We start from the raw sequence: 23914 nt of genomic DNA, 5'->3' as shown, positions 1-23914 counted from the left end.
TGTAGAGATTGCAGAGTGATACATGACCCAGTTAGCCTGGCTAACGCCAGACCCAATTCTCGTTGAGACTTGGGTCTGGGAACCACATGTGCATTTTCTCGTATTTGAGGCGTGGTTTACGAATGCCCGGCGCCGTTTATTGGGTGTTAAGAATGTCTATCAAAAGCGCCTGTACGTAGCTCATAGCCAATCGTTTCCATTATACCAGATGACGTATGTAGAGTGACAGAAATTAGACAAGGAAGACGACGATGGGTAAGATATTTTTGTGTAAACAATGACGTTCAGCGACTATTGCCGTTTGTGCAAGATAAACATGAGGGTCGAAGGTATATATGGATATAAACAAACTGCTTAGTTGTGTCGCATAGATGTCGTCATCGTCTTGCTGCTCCCTCGCCGTTCTGTGATTGGTTCCCTAGATGAGGCGAAAATCTGGTCCATGGTATCCAGACTGCCTTTGGCAGTGAATAAAATCGCGCTGCGCAAAGGCAGTATGGGGAAACCCAGGCTATGACCCAGTAAAAATGACTTCCAAAAATCCTGAAAATAAAAAAGTTAAAGTTTTAGTTCACCCTCATGTTGCTCCAAATTTAGGGTTTCTTTCTTTCTTCTGTTAAACACAAAAGATGATATTTTGAATGTTGTTAACCAAACTGTTTCGGTGCTCATTAACTTCAATTGGATGGAAAAAATAAAAAAACCTGAGAAATTTCTCAGAAAATATTTTTTTATGTTCAAAGGAAGAAAGTCATATTTGCAACGACATGAGGGTGAGTAAATGATGACATAACTATACATTTAAGATAAATGTTAAAGTGTACCCCCTAAAGCACAAGTTGCCCCTGCCCGGCCCTCCCAGTTACAGTGGTCTAGAACCGCCAATGAGAGAGACAGGCACAAAGCCGACTAACAAGTATAAAAATAAATGCAGAGAAACAACTGGTGAAAAGCACTTATGATCCAAGGAAGTGAAGACATAATAATCAAGAAATACAAGAAAATAGACGATGGTGAGAGACGTACAGCACATACTCCTGTCCTAACACACTAAATTTACAGCTTTCATTTGTGTATATTAACTTTTACATTTTGTGATAATTATGTTCAACAATTAATGGGCTATTGTGTCTTCCAGATCATCTGTAACCTTGCCGTTTCTCTCCTACTGCTATCGCTTAGCATCAGTGCCACCACAAACCGTAAGTATTAAGATCTGCTCTGACTGGTTAAATGTGATGTTTGGGAGGCATTGTTTTAAATGTAATGTTATGAGTGCAATGCTGTTTGTTCCAGTGGGGGAAAAAAATGACAATCAGACAATGACGTAATATTATCATATATAATCATAAAATTATAATTTTATTTATAATGTATACATGCTGGTAAATATTTGCTTATACGACTTGAATAACAGCATTTTTGTTTATATTTTAGTTATCTCTGTGTGCACACAAATAAATAATTAACCCCTCTTAGATAAAACATTTATATGAAAAACCTATGACTTAATTAATACCCAAAATAATCAATAAGCCAATTAAAGCCTCTTTTAATGCCTCTATTAGCCTCTATTAATGCACTGCATTACGCCAATGGACCTCAATAAACTCTTAATTACTGTTTATTAATAAGGTAGTTGTTAAGTTTAGGTATTGGATTAAGGAATGTAGAATATGGTAATGCAGTATAAGGTATTAATATGTGCTTTATAAGGACTAATAAAAATGCAATATTAAAAGTGAGAATTGGACCATAAACTAAAAAGCTTTCAAAAAAAAAAAAAAATTCACTATAGGTGGAACCATCACTGAACTTATGATACTATTTTCTTCTAGAGCTGCTAAGCCGAAACAAACTTTGTTGCATTATTTTCCTGTTATCACTGTAAAGCTGCTTTGAAACAATCTGTATTGTAAAAAGCGCTATACAAATTAAATTAAATTAACTTGACTAGATCGTGTTCCACCATTTGTACTGTAGAAACATGCAAGGTTGAAAATGTGTCCAGTAAAGTTTTCCTATTACTGCTTCTAACATACTTAATAGTTGAATTTTTTTTAAAGGATTTTGTAAAAATTCCTCTTATCTTACTTTTCTTTGGTGAAGGATGTAAATTCAGATAGTAACACTTTATAATAACTTTCATTAATAAATCATTAACAAACATATAATGCTTAACAGATTGTTAAATTCACATAGCTAGAAATATGAGATAATGTGCTAATGTTTACTAATGAATAAATGAATGAATGAGGCATTTATATAGCGCTTTCCAGTGTGCAGCATCCACTTGGATGATACGACGGCAGCCACAGTACAACGGCGCCAGTGCGCTCACTACACACCAGCTATAGTGGAGAGAGAGAGAGAGTGATTGAGCCAATTCAATGGATGGGGATTATTAGGAGGCCATGATTGTTAAGGGCCAACATCCCTACTCTTTACGAGAAATGCAATGGGATTTTTAATGACCACAGAGAGTCAGGACCTTGGTTTTACGTTTAATCTGAAGGACGGATCCTAATGAACTTTTTAAACAGTTTATACATTATATATATTAATGATTAATTATAATAATGATATAATTATTTAATGTAAATTATAATGTTTACACATGTCGTTAAACTTTAAATTTATACGACCATGCAATTCTTGAAAATCTACTAAATGTCATTCAATTTCAGTTCATATAGCCTATTACCTAATCCACTTTTTTACATTTACAAATGCAAAACAAAACGATTACAAATCCAAATCCAAAAAAAAGTGTTTGGTAGCTGATCCGGACGTTCAACAGAAAATGTAACAATATAATAATGACTGGTCCCACTTTATATTAGGAATTATTAACTATATGTAGGCCTACTTACGTAAAGAAAGTACTTATTGTGCTAATATTCTACTGCAAAACACTTGCTGTTATTGATGTGTAAAAGGTTAGGGACAGGTTTGGTGGTATAAGGTTTGGTGTGCAGGGTCAATTTAATTACTACTGAATAAGGAAACATGGTTCAAACTTAACAATGAAGACCACATTTATGACCTTTACAGACTTTGGTTATAACTTAATGAATAATATGTTAACATGAATAGTGCGTGAAGTGCTTAAAATAATTACTAAACTATTTTTATATGATTTGAAGTTTAATGAGCATTTATTTACATTCAATAATTATCTGTTAATCATTCATCTTTAATAAGTTATATAATGTTTGTTAATTATTTATTAATTAAAGTTTTTAATCATTGTAAACCATCGGTCAAAATCATTATAAATTAAAATTTTACGACATTTGTAATAATTTAAATTTACAATGAATAATGATCTGTTAATCATTAAGGTCTAATAAGTTCATTAGTAAACATTAAGAAGCACATTATCTTATATTTCTAGCTATGTGAATATTAATGATATGTTAAGCATTATATAATGCTTGTTAATGATTTAATGAACATTATTATAAAGTGTTACGGAAAGTTCTTCCTCTGCTTGATCTTCATCTACTGTATGCATTGAGTTCCTGTTTTCCTTTACTCTTGTAGGGTCTGATGAGCAGCAATGTGTCCACAGGATCAGAGTGCCACGAAACACAGTGTTTAGAGCTCGTGTTATGACAGAGTTGATGATAAACTGTACTATTACTCAACATGGATGTCACAGGAGCCCAAGAGTTTCATGGTGCAAAATCTATGAAAATCACTGTAAAGCTTTAAATCACTCAGATTACATAACAACTGAGTGGAAGAATATGACAGAGCATGAAGGGATGGCTTTCCTGATTTTCCTGAAGATCTCAAAGGAGGACGCAGGTTTATACAGATGTAAAGAAGGTGACAGCTCTATTGGCCATGGTATTAATGTCACTGTAACAGGTAAGTGACAATATATTTTCATTGTTTGTACATTTTAAACTATTACTTAGTGTCTTTAAATTTTTATTGATAATAATAATAATCTGCTAATATTTTTACCAGATAAACAGGATGAGTTTTCACCAACTCCAAGCATCACAAGTATGTCCATTACAACACATGATATTATCTCAGCTGGAAACATGCACAATCAATGTTCTTTTTAACAAACCTATCAGTAAAGAATGTTAATAGGGACTGGAAGTTAAGAGGAGAAAAGTTTGATATAAATTAGAGAAATTATACCCACGAGTCTTACAGTTTTGGAGATGCTCTGACCCCTAATAGCCATCACTATTTGGATAACACTTTACAATAAGGTTTCATTATAGTAAACTACTTTAGTTAACATGAACTATGAATTAACAATAGTTACAGTATTAATATTAGTTAATGTTAATTTCAACATTTGCTGTTACATTATTAAAATCAAATGTTATATTTGTTAACATTAGTTAATGCATTGTGAACTAACATGAACAAACAATGAACAGCTGGGTTTTTAATAAGTAACCTTAACAAAGATTATAAATAATGGTAACAAACGTATTGCTCATTGTTAGTTCATGCATTAACTAATGTTAATAAATGAGACCATATTGTAAAGTGTTACCTCTATTTGGCCCTTGTCAAAGTCACTCAGATCTTTTTACTTTCCCATTTTTCCGGCTTCCAACACATGAAATTCAATTACTGACTGTTCACTTGCTGCCTAATATATCCCACCCCTTCGCAGGTTTATTGTAACAATATAATCAGTGTTATTCACCTGTCAGTGGTTTTAATGTTGTAGCTGATCACTGTAAACACAGTATGGACCCTATTTTAACGATCTGAAATGCAAGTATCAAATGCGAAATGCAAGTAACTTTGTGGGCGGATCTCGGGCGCTGTTGCTATTATACCGGCAGGATAAATTACTTTTTTTAGATTTAGATTCGATTTTTGTTTCCTGGTTCTTGAAGGACAACCCACTTTGTCAGATGTCCTCATATACCTATGTGTCTTGCCACTATTGATCAAACAGGTTTGGGTAATTTGGGTAAATGTGTAAGCTAGATTTATGCATATTTTTTCACATCTTCATGGACACCACCACAATGATTTCCCTCGTGTGGTAATATTTTCCCTTGTAATTATGGTTTGCAAAAATATTAACTGCGTCTGTGTAGATGAGAGAAGCAACAACGTTGTGCACACACTACATTACGGCCAAGTATGCGCCCTTTAAAAATACCATATGAATAACACGCGCAACTGTTAGAAACGCGCCACTAACTTTAGACTTGGTTTTTCCTGGCCTGTGGCGGAATTGTTTTCTCAAACTACAAAATAGCTTGTTAATGATTTAATGAACATTATTATAAAGTGTTACGGAAAGTTCTTCCTCTGCTTGATCTTCATCTACTGTATGCATTGAGTTCCTGTTTTCCTTTACTCTTGTAGGGTCTGATGAGCAGCAATGTGTCCAAAGGATCAGAGTGCCACGAAACACAGTGTTTAGAGCTCGTGTTATGACAGAGTTGAAGATAAACTGTACTATTACTCAACATGGATGTCACAGGAGCCCAAGAGTTTCATGGTGCAAAATATATGAAAGTCACTGTAAAGCTTTAAATCACTCAGTTTACATAACAACTGATTGGAAGAATATGACAGAGCATGAAGGGATGGCTTTCCTGACTTTCCTGAAGATCTCAAAGGAGGACGCAGGTTTATACAGATGTAAAGAAGGTGACAGCTCTATTGGCCATGCTATTAATGTCACTGTAACAGGTAAGTGACAATATCTTTTCATTGTTTGTACATTTTAAACTATTTCTTAGTGTCTTTAAATTTTTATTGATTTTATTGATTCTAACTTTAGACTAGGTTTTCCTGGCCTGTGGCGGAATTGTTTTCTCAAACTACAAAATAGCACCAGGGAACGTTTGCGTCGAAACACGCCTCCACTTGCAAAATAGAAATGATACATGCGTCGACGTACAAAGTAATTTGCGCTGGGTGCAAGATAGGGCCCTATGTGCATATGTATATAAAATAGCACTTGTATTTTAAAATACATCCACAATACATCAATATACTACGTTCTAGTGTCACTGTATGCCTTTGCCAGTTCTGTTAATGATGGTCCATGAGAAAGCAGAAATCTTACAAATCAGATTTCAATCAGTTTTCAATTGAAAATTAAATAATTTACATTTACATTAAATAATGATCTGTTAATCCTTAAGGTCTAATATGTTTATTAGTAAACATAAAGAAGCACATTATCTTATATTTCTAGCTATGCGAATATTAACTAATGATCTGTTAAGCATTATGCTTGTTACTGATTTAATGAACATTATTATAAAGTGTTACGGAAAATTCTTCCTCTGCTTTATCTTCAGATAAGCAGATAAGATCTGATAAAACAGATAAACAGGATGAGTTTTCACCAACTCCAAGCATCACAAGTATGGCCATTACAATACATGCTATTATCTTATCTTATTATCTTATCTTTATTCAATGCCTACAATAATAGGTGACATGAATACATCTCCAAAGAATGATCTGCAGTGGCTCTGGCCATATGTGTACATCTGCACTGGAATAGCGGGGCTGGCATTAGTTATGGCTATAACATTACTTTATGTTGTTAGATGCCAAGGTGAGTGGTTTGAGTGCTTTAACTAATACAGTTGCTTTAAAGTCATACGTTTTCTTTTGATCATATAATAAAAAACAATTATAATAATTTTAGGGAGAAAACCGACAGGAAAAGATATGGCAAGTAAAAATCAGGTATCAAATGTTTTAATTTTATTCAGTGCAACTCTTTATATCTGTTGAATAATGCATTAATAAATGCCCTGTTTCCAATTCCACAGAACATAAAAACACAAAAAAGTGACCAGCTTCTTCCTCCGCATCTCTGTCTGAACTCAGACCTGCTGACCTCTGTCATATATCGTGTCTAAGAAACTATTCCTGCAGCATCAGAAGAAGAGAATGCTCTTTTGTATGCTTCTAAATATTCAGGCAATGTCTTGTGGCCTTTTTTGTGATCTACTTTAGAAATTCAGTTCATATATTGCACTTCCGATTGCTTTGAAGTAGTAATATGACAAACTGTGGAATATATTCCTCCACAATTGCTTCAGATATGTTGTACTCTTGTTATTTTTTAATCACTGATTGTTAAACTTTTTCTTTAATAAATTCATACAACCATGAAGAAAATATGTTTAACAAACATGCATCGCAGGGAGGACTATGGCTGCTATTTACTAAGAGCAAGTGGACTACAGCTACACCTTGGCTCTGATGCTATACAATGTTTGCTTTTAGATGATTAAGATATAAATCTATCATCCACAAAAAGTGTGTTCAGAAAGAGATGAGTTAAGATATATAACACAACTTTAAGAAAATTATAACTTGTGCAAATACACTACATTTTGCAAAACGTATTAACATTATGAACTTTACTGTTGACAAAGCAAAGTTTTTCTTTTAACAATGCTAACTTTAAATACAGTACATTATGGCCGACAGTGACACAGTTTGTTTAACAAAGTGCATGTTTACTTTATTATTTCAAAGATTTCAGAGAACTTTATACAAAACACATGGAGGTGTGAATAGAAATGGGAATGGAAATATTCAGAATCATTTCAGAATGACATGGGTTGTAAACTATGAGAGTACTTCCCTCTAGTGGGAAACTATGTAATACTTAAATCCAAAAATCAAGACAATAACTTCGCACCTAAAGCCAAACGGGTGCTCATGTCTAAAAGAGTGTTACCCCTGATAAAACTGTGTTATTTTTATTACACACATCAAAACATAAATCTAACAATAACGTGTCTGTTTATTGACTTTTCTATGGTTACAGAATATCAGCTTTCAGAAAGTCAGCTTAGATTGAGTTAACTTGTAAGAGTATGATTTAGTACAGCTTGGCTAAGAAAAAAATCCTTTACTAAAATATACAGTCTATAATAAATAAGGCATTTAATGTTGAATGTGTTGTGATTAAATGTTTGTTTTTATAATGTTATACTGTTAGACTGAATATCAGTTATATTAGAAGACGTTGACTCAGAAAAAGGCCACACGGTTGTTTGGTCAGGACGAACATCTGAACATAGCAGCATTTCTTTTCATTTCAGTCAGGCTAAAGAAAAACAAAAGAAACAATTTGACAAGTGTTAATGTATAGAATTACACAGCCCAAAGCCCTTGCTGTTCAACCTAACCCCAACAAATAAAGCTAGCTAAATTCCTACAGCTAATGTTTTACTCACTGCTCTCCATCTCAAGTTGATACAAGGTTGGGTTGAATGATCTAATCACAAAATTATTTTATTTTTCCAGTTGAGCCTTTTTCCTGTCTCCCATGTGATTACATCAATACTGAAAAAGAATTAAAAATAAACTACTTTTGAGGTGGATAACATGGAAGTTAGTCTTCTCTTATCGTAATGACGTTATGAGCATGAATAATCATTTTAAATAATTTCACTCGTTTGGTTAAGCAAATGAGTTTCCACAGGTGCTATTTCAAAAATGAAAATTAGCTTCTTTTTTTAATATTAATGGTGTAAAATATTTTCTTCTCTACTCAAAAAATGTTGTTCAATTTTACTTTTCTATCTGCTTAGTCTATTGAAATAGGCTAAACAAACACATTTTTGATCTTGCAATACTTCTATAAATCACACAAGTATATTCAGTTTTTTTTAATAGAGATGGAAATGTGCAACATAATATGAATGACCTTTTCCTTTCCCTGTCTACCTCTCTTTGTACAAACTAGTAAAATCTCTACTATTACAAATAGTCCAGCTCAAACTGCTTCTGATTGAGCCAGAGGTTTACCGCTCAAACAAGCAGAGCAGCATTTTGAAAACACCACAGAGCCACAGTGTTTCCACTGTTCAGAGAAGTCAATGAGCAGCTCTGCTAAATACACTGCTATAGGAGGATTTACACACAATACATTTACAATACTGATCAAATTAAACAAAATTTAGTTTCAAATGTACATTTATTGCTTAATGCCCCTAGTGAACAAGTCGAAGGTGATAACGGCAAGGAAAAAGCTCAAAGATGTGTACATCTTGATGAGAGGGGAAACTTTTGGGAGGAACCAGGCTCAACCCATTCTCCTGGAAACTTGATGCAAATTATATGACACTATTGTTTCAGGAGCAGCAACACATAGTTTTGGGTCAGATGGATTGTAGCTTTTTAGATCAGAGTGCTTTAAACGAGATTCAAATGCTTTAAAAGTCAACATTAAATCTAAATTAAATCCCATTACAGGTCTCATTGTGAATGATTCACCAGAGCATGTTTTTCCAAAGGGGAGAAACGTTTTCTTCATGATCTTTTATCAAAATATAATAGCCATAGCTACTCAGACATCCACTCTCACCCACCCCCTTTAACACCAACTTTTCACGATTCAATCAAATCCCATTGGATAAAATGATCTCCAGTCTCTCTCTTCCCCTCTCTTGTTTGTCACAATTCATTTTCCATTTCCTTGACTCTGTAGAAGCACTTTAAGTAACTAAAGATGATGCTTTTAAACAACTATTTCCTGTTTCTGATGGCAACTCAAAAGACATCAATCATAGAATGAGGTGAGGCTGAGAGGGCTTCTTGCAAGATACAGGAAGTGGTAACTCCTAGACTTCCTGTGGTTCAGTAGATACACGTGGCTCTGTAAAACATACTTCACACTTAGTGGCTTTGGTTTCACTATAGTAATCTTTGTTACTTTACTCATACATGTTATCTGAAAACAAGTATATTTTAGTGCAACTTTCTGATGCAATAAGATTCAAACCATAGACCAGTCAGAGCAAAATATATTTAGGGCCACTTAACTGGTTATAAGTCAATGTGGGCAGAAATGAGTAAGAGGACAGTTCAATGAACAAAATCTGAACAGAATGATGTAGACTTTACGTAGGTCGTGGTCTTGAGTTTCTGTTCTCCCTAGAGCCTATATGTGAATGTAGCTGTATTGGGTCAAATATAAAACAAATATGATCTTTTTTTATTTCTACCCTCTCGGGTGACCTGCATATTTTAAGAGAGGAAAGTGGAAAAGAATGAAGCAGGAAGGAAAACTTGGGACAGATTGTGTGGAGTAAGTGAGTCACTACCTCTCTCTATTTCCGACAATACATTTCTTTAGCTTCTGTTTTCATTATCTCCTTTGTAAAAGGTTTCTGGGGGAAACACTATTTTGTAATAGTGCAGCCTTTAACTTTAATAGGATGGACTGACAATATATATATATAAAACACTAAAAAGTATTTACATCTTATATTATGAATATATTCATATAGATACACATTTTACTATTATATATTTTGAACATGCATTAAATGGTCACCTAAAATAGTTTAGTCCTTCAAAGTGTCCCTCGACAATAAATATACATTTGGATTTTACTTCTACCAGCTTTTATTAATGTTCCTGTGATCATAACATTTCAAAGCTACATTTATTCTGAAGTTGTTGCTTAACCATTTAAAAAACATTAGTGTCAAAAGCGAAGTAAAAAAAACAAACAAACAAAAAACATTTACAGATTGATCCAAAGTAAACAGGATATCTTCTTTCTGTGCTTATTATTGCATGTGACCTTCTACATTCTTATGTGTTCACCCTTACACTCTAAGCACATTCTATTTTCTGGGATTAAAAACATTAAAGTTGGCATGAAACACAAGTTGTGAAAGTAATGTATTTCCTTATATTGTGAGATATATCCGTGTCAAATGGTAAAATGGGACTTGATTTTGTCCATCAAGAATTGATTGGATTGTTTGCTATTGCTATTTCATGTGGGTGACAGGTTGTCCCGCCCTCATGTCAGTAAACAAGTCATCAGAGAAGAGAAGATGGAGGGGGAGTTATTTTGATTGATATGATGGAACATAAATGTTTTTTGAAATAATTATGTCCACGGATAAATAATTTATAATAAATACTGCATTATTCCATTAAAAAAAATAGAATTGTCCATTTTGATTTCATAGTGACTTTAAATTGATACGAAACACAAAATTAAAGTGGACAGACATTTTTGTGTTGCTGTACTGACCATATCAGCAGGTGAAGTTAGCACCTCTTCAGGCAGATGCACAGACATATGAGCAGCACAAGGGCCACACAGCTGGCTGAAATGAGAATGACATGGACGTTCCTAGCTGTAACAAAAAACAAACCCGTTAACCACATAAATCTAATATTTCCAACCGTCTAGAACAGGGGTCACCAAACACGGCCCTCCAGAGTTTACCTCCAACCAACTCCAACACACTCGCTTGAAAGTTTCTAGTATGTCAAGTAAATTTTGGGTTAGCTGGTTCATTGTGTTTAATTGGGGTTGGAGCTAAACTCGGCAGGACGGCGGCCCTCCAGGACTGAGTTTGGTGACCTGGTCTAGAAAAAAAACAGACAAAAATAAGAAGAATGTAATATAGTATAGCCCTTAAAAGTCGAGTAAGTTTCACTCACGTTTATTCAGAGACACATAGATGGCAGACCTAAGGCCCTGATGATGAACTTCACACTTCACAAGTTCATCGTCCAGAAGTTCAGTCTGCAGTTGAATGGAACTGACCACCATTGTGGTTCCGTCCCCTAGCTGGTAAAATGATGTCACGGCAGGGCCCAGTGTTTGATTATGTCCCTCCACGTTCCAAGAGATCTCTGCTGCAGGACGTGACACGGCCGAGCAGTTCGCCTCAACAATGCCCTGCGATACGGTGACGTAACTGGCCTCAGGTTTGGGTAGGACTAGGAAAATAACATGAAGTTCTTTACATATTTAAGTAAGACATTAACATTATAATCTTTTTAACAGTGTGAAGAAAAAGCCCCCAAATTACTTCAAAGACATTACATTATTTTGGTAAAAGAAAACATTGAGCATTAAGTGTCAATATAAAGTATCTATCTTTAACTTGTTTGTTCTCCATTTTCAAAATTAATATTTTGCAGATGCATTTTTTAAAAATGGTGTTGTCTGTTGATTCCACTTGCATCAATAATTCTTGTTAAATTTACAGTCCTAATAATAAAAAAAAACTTTTTAATTCTTCAGACTTAAAATCTGTAGAGATATCTTGTGAACTTTTGGTTGGGATCTATCCTTTTTTAGCTGGGAACCCTTACAACAGTCCAAAGTGTGCCAAATATGCCCATTACAAATACTGTATTGGTCTTGTTTACTTTTTTGTTGTTGTATTGTAAGTGGTAGCTTCATTCAGAAGACAAAAGAAGGCACTTGTGTTGTTATGCTGATTACAAGCCGTCAGACGTTGGTCATGTCTGCGGCAGACTCCATCAAAGGGACTCTGTGACATAAGTCAGATAAAAGAGAAAGAGACAAACCAAGACAAGATGAGTGGAAAGTGAGGCTCTGTCCATTTTATTTTTGTGGCTGTGAGAGCTTTTTGGTGACAACAGCCAGACTGTTTGGGGAATATCAACAGAGAGAAAGCAAACACAGTGGAGCTCTGTTCTAGAGGAACAGAGACACAGTAATCGCACTGGCCCTCATCCCAAACTATTCCCTAAACTACAGCCACAGCCCAGCATTAAACCAGTGTCAGCTCCTGATTGTGAGCTTTTATCCGAAGTAGAATTTACTGTGTAATGAAAAGAATGTTTTCAACAGAGAGACATCCCTTTCCGCAAACATCGGCATTGTAAAACAGTTGCATGACATAAATAATGTCTAAAATGTTATTTATTGTGATACTGCATTGAAACAGGAAATGCTACTGAGCAAAGGTTATCTCTGTCGAAATTTAGTATTTTTGGATTGAACAAGGAACTAATTCATCAAATTAAAGTAACAGTTGACACAACATTTTTAATTCTGTCATTTATCCAAAGTGTCATTAAAAGCATCACAAATGTGGTCCATATGAATTCTCACAACCTCTGCCCTGACTCTCTTTGGTGGGCTCACCAAGAGAGAGGTAGGCTGCGACCCTTTCGCCTACTTATACTACGCCCTAAAAGTATGTACTCTTTTTGTGAAGAAAAAGTAATACTTTTGAGTGTGTAGCAAAAGAGTAGACAAGCTTTGGGACATACTACCGGTACTTCGTCATCTTTAACGGACCGCTCTTTTGCTTAGTTATGTGCATCCTGTCACCGTAAACTGCCCTGTCAACCATCTTGTCACAGTTAAAATCCTCCATTCAATCTAACTTAATTTCCTACCGTTTCGGAGAGAAATGTTCACAAAAGTTCACAATGCTGCTACAGATTAAATATAATGTGAACAACATTGAATAAATACATTTTCGGCAGGTTAGATACTGATAATATAATTACTCAAACCCCTTTATTTAAACCTCTCTGCATAACTGCCGCACTCGCACTGTCACGATCCACACTCACAGAGACATAGAAGATCCAATGATGCAGTATAGTATTTATTAAGGGAAATCCGTACTCAAAACACAGTCCAGGCAGGGGTCAATATCCGTATAAACAATCCAAGAAAACAAGAAACAAAGAACAGACCTTAGAAGTGGTGTGATAAACGACAAGGACTCCATGACAAACACTAACACAGACAGGGTTATATACACACAAAGCTAACAAGGTGACGGGAAACAGCTGTGTGCAGTGATCAGGTGAGTGGCAGAACAGAATGCTGGGAAATGTAGTTAACCGTGAATGACACCGTGGAAACGAGGACCTCTAGTGATAAACCCAGGGAACCACCAGACACTGTGACACGCACATCCTCCATGTCTGTAGTTTTTTAAAACTTTTTACTCGTGTTTGTATCTCTAATCGAATCCTCGTCCAACGCACAATGGGTTGTGTGCAATATTAGCCGTTAGAGTGTGCATTGATCTGCACTTCGGATTCTGACCGGAAATAGTAGACCATCCGGGTATATTTGGAACACTCATTTCAACATACTACAATTTGGGACGTACTAATTCTATTTTCGAATACTATTTAGTAGTATTATATAGTATATGCGAATTGGGATGCACCAGTAGTGTCCAAATTGTATCTTTTTGATTTATCAGTTAATCATGTTCATAAAAGAGGTTAGTCACACTATTAGAGTCCAGTTCACACTATTTACTAACTATTAAAGGTGCAGTATGTTATTTCTCAAAGTCATTGCTGAACATTGTTAATATATGACATCAATCCAAACAAACACATCCTTCACCTCATTGCTCCGCCTCGATAGCTCACACTCCAATCCTAACCGCCCTGCTCCCAGTCAGCCTTAAACCACGACCGCTGGCATGCAATGTGGGTGCACTAACGAGGACGTTAAACAAAGCATTCTCTAGCAGTCGTCAGCCTGAACAACTCTCACTAGCTGGCCTCCGTTACATATTTATCGTAGTAAAGTTGCCAAGGCTGCTCTCGAGAGGGAAATTCCAGCGCACAGCCAAGAGAGCATTGTACTGTCAATAATGGCTCCAGCCCCTAAGCACAGTCCAGTGTCGGCTCCAGCCCCTGAGTCCACTCCAGTGTCGGATCCAGCCCCTGAGTCCACTCCAGTGTCGGATCCAGTCCCTGAGTCCACTCGAGTGTCGGCTCGAGCCCCTGAGCCCGCACCAGAGTCTGCTCCAGCCCATGAGCTGGCTCAAGAGTACGATCCAGCCCATTAGTCTGCTCCAGCCCATTGGCCTGCTCCAGAGTCCAGAGTACACTTAATAGTAACAAAAGCCAATAGTCCCCAGCCATATAGTTGCCGAGCCAAGCTCGTGGGTCAAGGCTCACTGAACTGCCGGCGCTTTCCCTGCTCCCTGAACTGCCGGCGCCTCCCTGGTTTCCTATACTACCAGTACCATCCTGGAGGCTACAGCCTGTCCTGCCACGACTCCAGGATGCCCCTCTGCCTCAGGGTTGGACACTTTTCGACGCACGGTCTTGCCTTCCAGGAAGGGGGAGTAATGTCAGTGTTCTGTTTTGTCTTTGTTTTCATTGTGCTCAGTGTCTGTTTGCCTTTTTTCCTTTAACCTACAGTTTTCCCATGTGTTTCATTGATTCATCCTATTCACCTCTCCCTCATTAATTAACTCGTCAGCTCCTTTGTTTGCCCTGTGTCTTTATTGTTTAATGTTTTGATTCTTGGATTAAAGTTCTATTTGAGTATCTTCATCATCGTGTGCTTACATTGCAGCCACCAACCGCGACACAACTAGTTAATAGTGAGAACTGGACTCTAAACTAAAGTGTTACCAAGAGGTTTGAATGATTCATTCACAAATTGGACAGATCTGGCAACTCGATTCAGTCACATATAAAGTAAAAAAAAAAGTTTACATTTTGGTATGTTTCTCAGTCGGAAAAGGGTGGATTGCCCACTTCTGGTTGGTGGAGAGTTCCTGCCTCAAGTGGAGGAGTTCAAATATCTTGGGGTCTTGTTCACGAATGAGGGAAGGATGGAACGGGAGATTGATGGAATCGGTGCAGCTTCTGCAGTAATGCGGTCGATGTACCGGTCTGTCGTGGTGAAGAAGGAGCTGAGTTGCAAGGCGAAGCTCTCGATTTACCGGTCAATCTATGTTTCTACTCTGTGGGTCATGACCGAAAGGACAAGATCCCGGATACAGGCGGCCAAAATGAGCTTTCTCCGCAGAGTGGCTGGGCGATCCCTTAGAGATAGGGTGAGGAGCTTGGTCACTCGGGAGGAGCTCAGAGTAGATCAGCTGCTCCTCCTCATCGATAGGGGTCAGCTGAGGTGGCTCGGGTATCCGTTCCGGATGCCACCTGGACACCTTCCCGGGAAGGTGTTTCGGGCACGTCCCACCGGGAGAAGACCCATAGGGAAGACCTAGATCTCCCGACTGGCCTGGGAAGGCCTCGGTGTCCCCCCGGAAGACCTGGAGGAAGTGTGTGGGGAGAGGGAAGTCTGGGCATCTCTGCTTAGACTGCTGCCCCCGCGACCCGGCCCCGGATAAGCGGAAGAAGATGGTATGGTATGTTTGACACACAAAGCTATCCCATGGCTTCTGACTTTTCAATATAGACCTTGAGAAGCGTGAACTACATTTATAATACTTTTATGGTTCTTTTGCATCCTTTTTGAAGCTTGAAGTTTTCAGTCTTTATACATCGTGATGGAAAAGAGCGACCAAGACAGTCTTCAGAATTTCTCAGGTTGGTATGTTTTTATAACACTTCTTACTTAATAACTGTTTGCTAGGCTTGTCATTGATTTCTATTGTTCATTTTTAATTTGTCTTTTATATTTAGTATCTTTTTTTATTAGTTGATTTCAGGTAAGAACATTTGGTCATAACAATGTAGGCAAAATGTGAACGACACACACACAAACACATTTTCTTCCTTCCTCACTTGCACTTTGTCTCTCCACTTCTTACAAATACACCCACTCAGACATACACGTAAAAAAACCTGTGTATGACCCGGAAGACAGACAAAAGGGGGCTGTGAAATAACCAAACAACCCTTATGGAAAAAGCACATTCATTTGCCATTTGCACACGTGTTTACATATTGTGCGTACGTGTGAAAATGTTCCAAACCCACACGTGTGATTTAGTGAAATGTACAGTAGAAATGCATGTGCCTTTAATAGCTGTAACAGCTTAATTATGTGGCATTGTTATTTAGAAACATCCTTGTGGATATTATAACATATCAAAATGTTTACTAATTCAGAATTTTAAAACATTTATCATAGAAGATGTATATTCAATCTATTTTATGAATTGCATTTTTAGTGTGCTTTTTATTTTGACTAAATAATAGATAATGACAAGAAATGGCATTGACCCTTAAACAGAAATACATTAATTTGTTATAGCAATTCTGCATTCTGAGCATTCCTGATTTATTCCAAACATTTTAGAGACTACACAAATACATGTCCTTTATTTTAAAGCAAATAAAGGTCACACATTATATTGGGTGTCTTTAACTATGTGTTTAAATTTTTTGTGAAAAGTTTAGTATTTATTTATTTTATTGTGTTCATGTTGTTTTGCTAAACACTTTTGCTGATATTGAGGTGGGATAGGGGTAAGGTTAGGGACAGGTTTTGTTGTATGGGCGAGTTAAGGTGTAAGGGAAGGGTCAACAGTATAATTATAGATGTAATTTCAGAAAATAATTACAGATGTATTTATATGAAGGTATTTGTTAAATATAAGTACAATGTAAAACCATGTATGTACACAATGAGTGCATTTTATGAAATTGTTAATTTAAATGTTGGTACACAGTGGTTAAAGACACTTAATATAAAATTTATTTGGTACCCAAATAAATGTGTCTATAAGCTATGCTATTACTGCCATTTGCACTTACCATAAACAGACAAGCAAGCTGTTGCACTCTTGATGCCATCTGGATACGTGTGGAACTCGCAGGTGTAACAGCCCTCATCCTCTGTCTGAGCCTGGTGTATGGAGAGCTTGGATTGCCCAAGTGAGGGATTTAGAGTTACCCGACCCTTGAAAGGTGTCTCAACGATGGGTCTGTCATTCTTGGCATAAGAAGCAACAGTGGCGGTGTCCCCTTGCTCAGCTGTTTTTTTCCATAAAACCTGCTGGACCCGCTTATTGAGAATGTACTTGCACAAAAGGGAAACAGGCTTTCCACTCACAACTGTTTTATTGTCCATCAGTTCCACAGTTGCTGGAAGGAATAAATAAATAAAAAGTGAGGAGATTTTAAATGCTCTTTAACCATTAGGAATATATGTTCTAGCCTGACTACGTCAGACTTCCTACTTCCGCTAATTTCATTTCGGTCCTGTAGTCAGTCTGAGATAGCAGCCTATCTTTCAGTTTTCCAGCGGCCTTCGGACGGCCGGGTCAATCAACGAACAGAGGGCGGGCTGAGAGCCGTGACGTAGACGCTAAGCGCCGAGTTTTACATTGTAGGTTAGAGAAATCGAAAACCGAAACGACCGCGGAAATGTAGTAGCAGAGTCTGGTATTACCAGGCTATATATGTTAACCCAAAAATGAAAAATCTGTCATCATTTACTCAATGTCATTTCAAAGCTGTATGACACAAACGAAGTGTTGAATTGTTTTTTTTTTCCAAAACATTTTCTTTTATGTTCCACAGAAGAAAGGCTTGAAGAGACATGAGGGAATTGATGACAGAATTTTTTTGGTGAACTACGTCAAGCCCATATTGCAGTGAATACTGTACTATGCATGACATTAGTGTCAGGATTATCCACATGTCTAGTTAACTTATGAGTTTTGGTTTAGTTTGCCCGCTTCTCCTTGCCTTGTCTATTTCTATAGTCATTAATTGAGTTACCCAGGTCTTGTGTGTTACGTTAAAGATCTCTGTGTGAATTTAAGGCCTCAGTATTCTCACTTATGTGTTCCGTGGTGTCTATGTAATGTGGTTGTGTTTTCCCCTGAGCTTCTCATGTGTTCATCTGTGGATTATATTAAAGACTGTTTCCTTTTGAGCTACTCGTCTTAGCGTGCTTTTTTACTACAGCCATGTGTGACAGTTATACACTCATTGCTTTAATTTTTAAACCACACTCAGCCTGATAAAATGTATCTCAAACCCAGTGGCAGCATTTATCTGATCAAGACTCATGTGGTTTTCATGATAGTTTTTTGTCAGTAAAAGAGGCCAGGCAGAAAAGTGGTTCTCACCACTTCCTGCTTGGGCATTATTTATAACAATTCTTCAATGTCTTGTGAGCGCAATGTGATAGTAACCAATAACAGTTATTCATTATGAAACCATCTTAGCGCAGGTCTAGAAAATAGCATTTCCTCTGTTTCATGACACTTTGATGAGTGATATTTCCTTTTAAATTCTATATAATATATATTGTTGATATATATTTTTTTTTAAGTTTGAAAGAGATTACCAAACCTCACCAATAAGTGAAAGACATGTCCTTCCTCTCTGCTGTCCGGTTGGGTACACATCAAACAGACACTGGTAGCAGCCCTCGTTGTCTGGCCCGACTCTTTTAATGGTGATGACACTGGTGTGAGCTGGTTGACCTGCTGTATGCTGTGAAAGCTTGACTCCATCTTTGGTGATGTGGTCATACTTATCAGGCTCGTAGTGAAGTATAGTTGTATTTGTCACGTCCAACCACAGTACTTGTTTTAAAGCCTCCCCTGTCTTCATTGTAATATTGCAGGCCAGCATGAAGGGAAGTCCAGCCATCGCCTGCAGATGAGATGGTGCAAGTACCTTACCTAGGACATATAGACAAAACTGATATCATTTAAAATGTTTAAATAATTAAGTATTAATATGCTATCGTATAAATGCATCTACCTCTTCTTTAATGAGCCATTTTTAACATTTTGAATTCAACTTTGTTTTGTTATTTTAAAGGAGAACTCCGGTCAATTTTAACATTGAGCTCAATTTTTAGTAAATTTGGAGTGCTGTCAATACAGAGAACAACGACAAAAATCGGTGTTGCCTACACTGTGTTATCCTCATTTTAAAATGTGCACCCTGTTGACTTCAATGGAGCACGTTATAAACCTGCTTTTAGCCTCTTAACATCTTTGATATGTCATACAAGTGCCCAGCCATGTTAGATGATTCCTTTGTAAAAAAGTAGTCGATTGTCGAGTTCACGCGCCTGATCATAGGTAACTAAACCTATGCGCGTGAACTCGACAATCGACTACTTTGGACTTCGACCGAAAACAGAAAGTAAATACAGGTATTTGCGCTGGCTGAAATAACTCAGTTTTATTCATATCTTTCACATCTACTGCAGTCAGATTCACTCGTGTTCACTCTGAAGGAATCATCTAACATGGCTGGGCACTTGTAATAAAACATTAAGGATGTTAAGAGGCTAAAAGCAGGTTTATAACGTGCCCCATTGAAGTCAACAGGGTGCAAATTTAAAAAGAGGATAACACAGTGTAGGCAACACCGATTTTTGTCGTTGTTCTCTGTATTGACAGCACTCCAAATGTACAAAAAATGAGCTCAATGTTAAAATTGACCGGGGTTCTCCTTTAAGGGGGTGTAATGTATAAAATGTCAGGGTGGTATAACTGTCCTTATATCACAATGAAGAAAAAGACAGATTAAAAGATAAAAGTAAATAAAACTAAGTATTTTGGCATAATCTTTTACTTTGTTTATTAGATTTCACAAATAAGCTTTATTTCTTATTAAGAACTTATATATATATATGCTTATTAATATACTTTATTATTAGTATTCTTTATATTTACTTTATTATATATATGCAAGGGTAAAAAATGTTTATGTCATAAAGGACTCCTGCCGACCCTCATGACTTTGTGTCAAGGTTGTAAAATGTCAAGTGGCGAAACTCTCCAAAATTTTAAAAATAATGATTAGGATGTGTACACTAAAGAAGGCGTAAGGAAACATGTTATTACTTTTTATTTAATGTTTACACCACATAATATAAATTCACTAAATTTAGTTTTTTCTTTTTAAAAAAATGGCATAACATTTTATCTAACCCATATAAATCCAGCATTTCTAAGAACCCACGTTTTAAACTACAGCAGCAGGCAACATTTGAAGTGGATCAAAACATTTCATCAAAGTTATACATGAATTTTGAACAATACCCATTCTTGTTTTAGGACAACTTTGATGCACTTTTTTGATCTACTTCAAATGTTGACTACTGTAGATGTTAAAAGATTTTCCTGTTCTTTATCATGGACAGAGCTCATTTACTCTAATGCTCAGAAAGGAGACTGGACAGGCACCTTGAAGTCGAGAGAGCAACATCAGTGTCACACAGACTTGCAGGGATATTGCAGACATAAATCCACTCATCTTGACCTGCAGGACGATAGTGTGGTCAATGAAGTAATGGGCCAAACAAATATTTAAGAAAGACAAAGAGTGTTTAACCAAACAGATTAGCCATGTGCATTAAAGTAGTCTCTACATAAACAAATTTCACAACGGCATAGTTAATTACAACAAATAATCAAGCCAGTACCGCCTTAATGAGTATTGCTACATTCTGAAAAACGTCTTAGCAAATCTAAAAAAAAATAATGGCATACTTACAGCCACAGGTTTGTAAAGAGAAGACAATCCACACATCAGCACTTCAGCTCCTCAACAGCCATTGCTTTATAGAGAAATTAAAGATAAAAAAAAAAGTTTTGGTTCTTCAGGTGAACAGATCTATTTTTATTTAGGGAAGTCATAGCATATAGCTCAAGTTTAAATCGGACTTTAAGGAAAATATTTGTCCTAGAGTCTGGTCTGTTTTGGAATTTGAGGATTCAGTGCACTATTTGTGGCATTCTCAGGGGCCGCAGTGCAATTCAGCATTTTTGGATTCTTTAGAAATTGTATTATTGTTTGCCAGATTTATTTATGGCATGAAAAGGAAAAACTCTAACCATCTGCATCCTGTCAATGTTTATTATCTTTCTGGCGCTTTAACAACAGTTTGGGTAACAAACTCACACTTTGTTGTCTAGACTAACGTTAACTTGAGGAAATAGCGTCTCTTGCTTTTTACACAAACTATATGATTAAAATCACTTGTGGCTAAACACTGCCAGTAAACCAACATAAAGAGTGGTGCTGGCAGATGATTTCTGGGCCACGGGGCAAATACTTCCAGGCAGCCACACACCCCTGCTGACCTCAAATGAAAGACCGGTTGAGACATTTTTTTATACTGTATAATTATTGCTGGGTGTTTTTTTGTTTTGTTTTTACTTTTGTTGTAAGAAACCCACAGGGAACTAGCTTAGCTTTATTTTTAACAACTGACTTTGAATTTTGAATCATACAAATGATATATAACATTTTATAATAGGCCTACCATTCATTAACCATCTTTTAACAAATATTATATAGATAAATTAAATAGATGTGTAGTTGGATCGATCTATAGTTTATCCGGCATAATGATTTGAATGACAGTCTGATTACATGATCTGTCAAATAAGATAGATAGATAGATAGATAGATAGATAGATAGATAGATAGATAGATAGATAGATAGATAGATAGATAGATAGATAGATAGATAGATAGATAGATAGATAGATAGATCGACTATGCCTATAATGCTTTCTGGCTCTAACTATAATATAAAATATCAATAAAAGTTCCTTGACTAGAGTAATTTAGAGGAAGAGCGAGCAGACATATAAGCAGACCTTAAACAACCTATAATTTATGCATGGGTCTACAAGTAACATTTTGATTATTCTTCCTGTAACTTAAAAAGAAAATTAGATGATTGCAAACACTTACTAAATAAACTATTAACTCTATAAATCAATTTTTAATAGGCCTAATGTTTAAAATATGCGACTCACCTTGCAAAGCATGGCTGCGTTCTTTCGTGTTGTAAAAACACAAGTGTTGGCAAATCCTATCCTGTGCCTCACAGTTATGCTGGCATGTGTGTGATTCGGGATACGAATGGAAGTGGAAGTGAGGAAGTTTGGCCATCCAATCGTGGGAAGCATAGCAATCAGTGTTTAGAAAGGCCCAGTGACGTTCAATGGATGGAAGCATGCAATTACTAATTACCGAGTTAACAGCGACATCTAGTGGTGTGAGCCATATACAAAAACATCTCAGTCCTGGGGCCTCATTTATAAAACTTTGCGTAGGATTTGCGTCAGAAGTGGCATACAGATGAAACATAGGACGTGCGTACGCACAGAAATATTCAGATTTATAAAACCATGCGCACGTGACGCCCATCCTACGCAGTTTTCCCTTAATAAATCACAATCAATCCGCAGCTTTTGCGGCTTAATGTCACGCCCATAGTTGCCCATAAATAGTCAGTGAAACGCCCATAAGTTAATATTCATCGATTGCGAAATCATGGCAAACACAGAGAGGAAATACAAAAAACGTAACTTCACTCAATGTGAAGTAGAAGTTAACGTTGGCGAGGTGGAAAAGAGGAGAGAAATGTTGTTTGGAGGGCACAGTGTGGCAAAAAGGCACTTGAGTGGCAAAAGCTAGGTTGCAGACACCGTAAATGAGCCTCACAACCTCGGACCGTGGCCGAAATAAGAAAGAAATGGTCGGACAAGATCAGCCATTGTGCGTCATTACGCATTGTGATGGGCATTTTATTTCCATCCATTAATTGCATGACAAGCTACAGATGTCGGTTATAATCTACGTGAAAATGGGAAATAGTTCAGTGCAAATGTAATTTCTTGCAGCTTTCTAAATGGTTGAGACATAGCCTACGTCATGACTCATAGGCTACGTTTATCAAAAATAAAACAAACTAAAGGCATATGGATGAATACCATGATTCCGTAGCTGATGACGAAATGTTTACTATGAAAACAACTTTCCCCAGTGGACAATTAATACATCTATCTATTTATCTATATATCTACCTATCTCCCTAATTATCTGTCTATCTAATTGCATATCTGCTCCGCCGGACACATTGACGAGAATATCAGTTTTGTACATTATTTCGTTCTGTTTACCATATTATTTATGAGGATGATTTGCATAACATGCCAATATTATTGCAGAACATATTTCACTTTTCTTTTTGCAAATATGTGAACACTGATTCTTGAGAGTCGGGACAAAACATGTCCCACATAGAAAAGTCTAATTTATAGCAAAAATTAAGAAATTCATCATGATTGACATACTTACAAAGTTAAATCTAAAGGAATTGTATACCTATCTGATTTTTAGAATACACTTTTTTATCTTTTTGGGGAAAATTTGTTTAAATGTAGGCCTATGGTCTGTGGTTAGAAGGTCCATGTTATTGCACTTTTCCTCAGCAAGAGGTCACAATATTAACCATCCCAAAAAACTTTAAAAAAGCTCTACAATTGTGAAAACATATATATCAAATAAAAAATAAGTGGTATACATATAAAAAACAATGCATGAAGTGAACATCAAACAATATTTTCCATAGAAATCTGCCTATTAAAGTTGTGTCCTCAGTTCTCTTACGTAGAGTTCTCTCCTACTGCGTCGA

The 23914-nt window shown here is 36.5% G+C and overlaps 2 protein-coding genes across 4 annotated transcripts; one reads left to right on the top strand and one right to left on the bottom strand.

Annotated features, from left to right (window-relative positions):
- The first annotated feature begins 967 nt into the window (after window positions 1–967).
- On the top strand, window positions 968–6926 carry LOC307000272 (B- and T-lymphocyte attenuator-like). 2 transcript variants are annotated; one of them, XM_079615708.1, is made up of 9 exons: window positions 968–1013; window positions 1139–1202; window positions 3547–3876; window positions 3979–4017; window positions 5362–5691; window positions 6336–6374; window positions 6446–6571; window positions 6665–6705; window positions 6792–6926. In XM_079615708.1, the coding sequence occupies exons 1-9, from the start codon at window positions 1011–1013 to the stop codon at window positions 6879–6881; spliced, it is 1062 nt and encodes a 353-aa protein (XP_079471834.1). In that variant the 5' UTR covers window positions 968–1010; the 3' UTR covers window positions 6882–6926. The 2 variants fall into 2 exon arrangements, with proteins under 2 accessions (XP_079471834.1, XP_079471835.1); XM_079615709.1 differs by lacking the exon at window positions 6336–6374.
- LOC307000271 (nectin-3) lies at window positions 6692–22493 on the bottom strand. Of its 2 annotated transcripts, XR_013798002.1 has the most exons (9): window positions 22251–22493; window positions 20977–21040; window positions 20667–20742; window positions 18816–19145; window positions 17263–17592; window positions 11449–11730; window positions 11033–11138; window positions 8214–8322; window positions 7459–8083 (listed from the first exon to the last, which is right to left on the bottom strand). XR_013798002.1 is itself a non-coding variant. In XM_079615707.1 (8 exons), the coding sequence occupies exons 2-7, from the start codon at window positions 21010–21012 to the stop codon at window positions 11050–11052; spliced, it is 1143 nt and encodes a 380-aa protein (XP_079471833.1). In that variant the 5' UTR covers window positions 21013–21040; window positions 22251–22488; the 3' UTR covers window positions 6692–8083; window positions 11033–11049. The 2 variants fall into 2 exon arrangements, 1 of the variants encoding a protein (XP_079471833.1); XM_079615707.1 differs by lacking the exon at window positions 8214–8322 and having other exon boundaries at window positions 6692–8083; window positions 22251–22488.
- Between the last annotated feature and the right edge of the window lie 1421 nt (window positions 22494–23914).

Source organism: Phoxinus phoxinus, assembly GCF_949152265.1.
Source record: "Phoxinus phoxinus genome assembly, chromosome: 6".
Taxonomy (NCBI): domain Eukaryota; kingdom Metazoa; phylum Chordata; class Actinopteri; order Cypriniformes; family Leuciscidae; genus Phoxinus; species Phoxinus phoxinus.
This window is presented reverse-complemented; position numbering and strand designations above follow the sequence as displayed.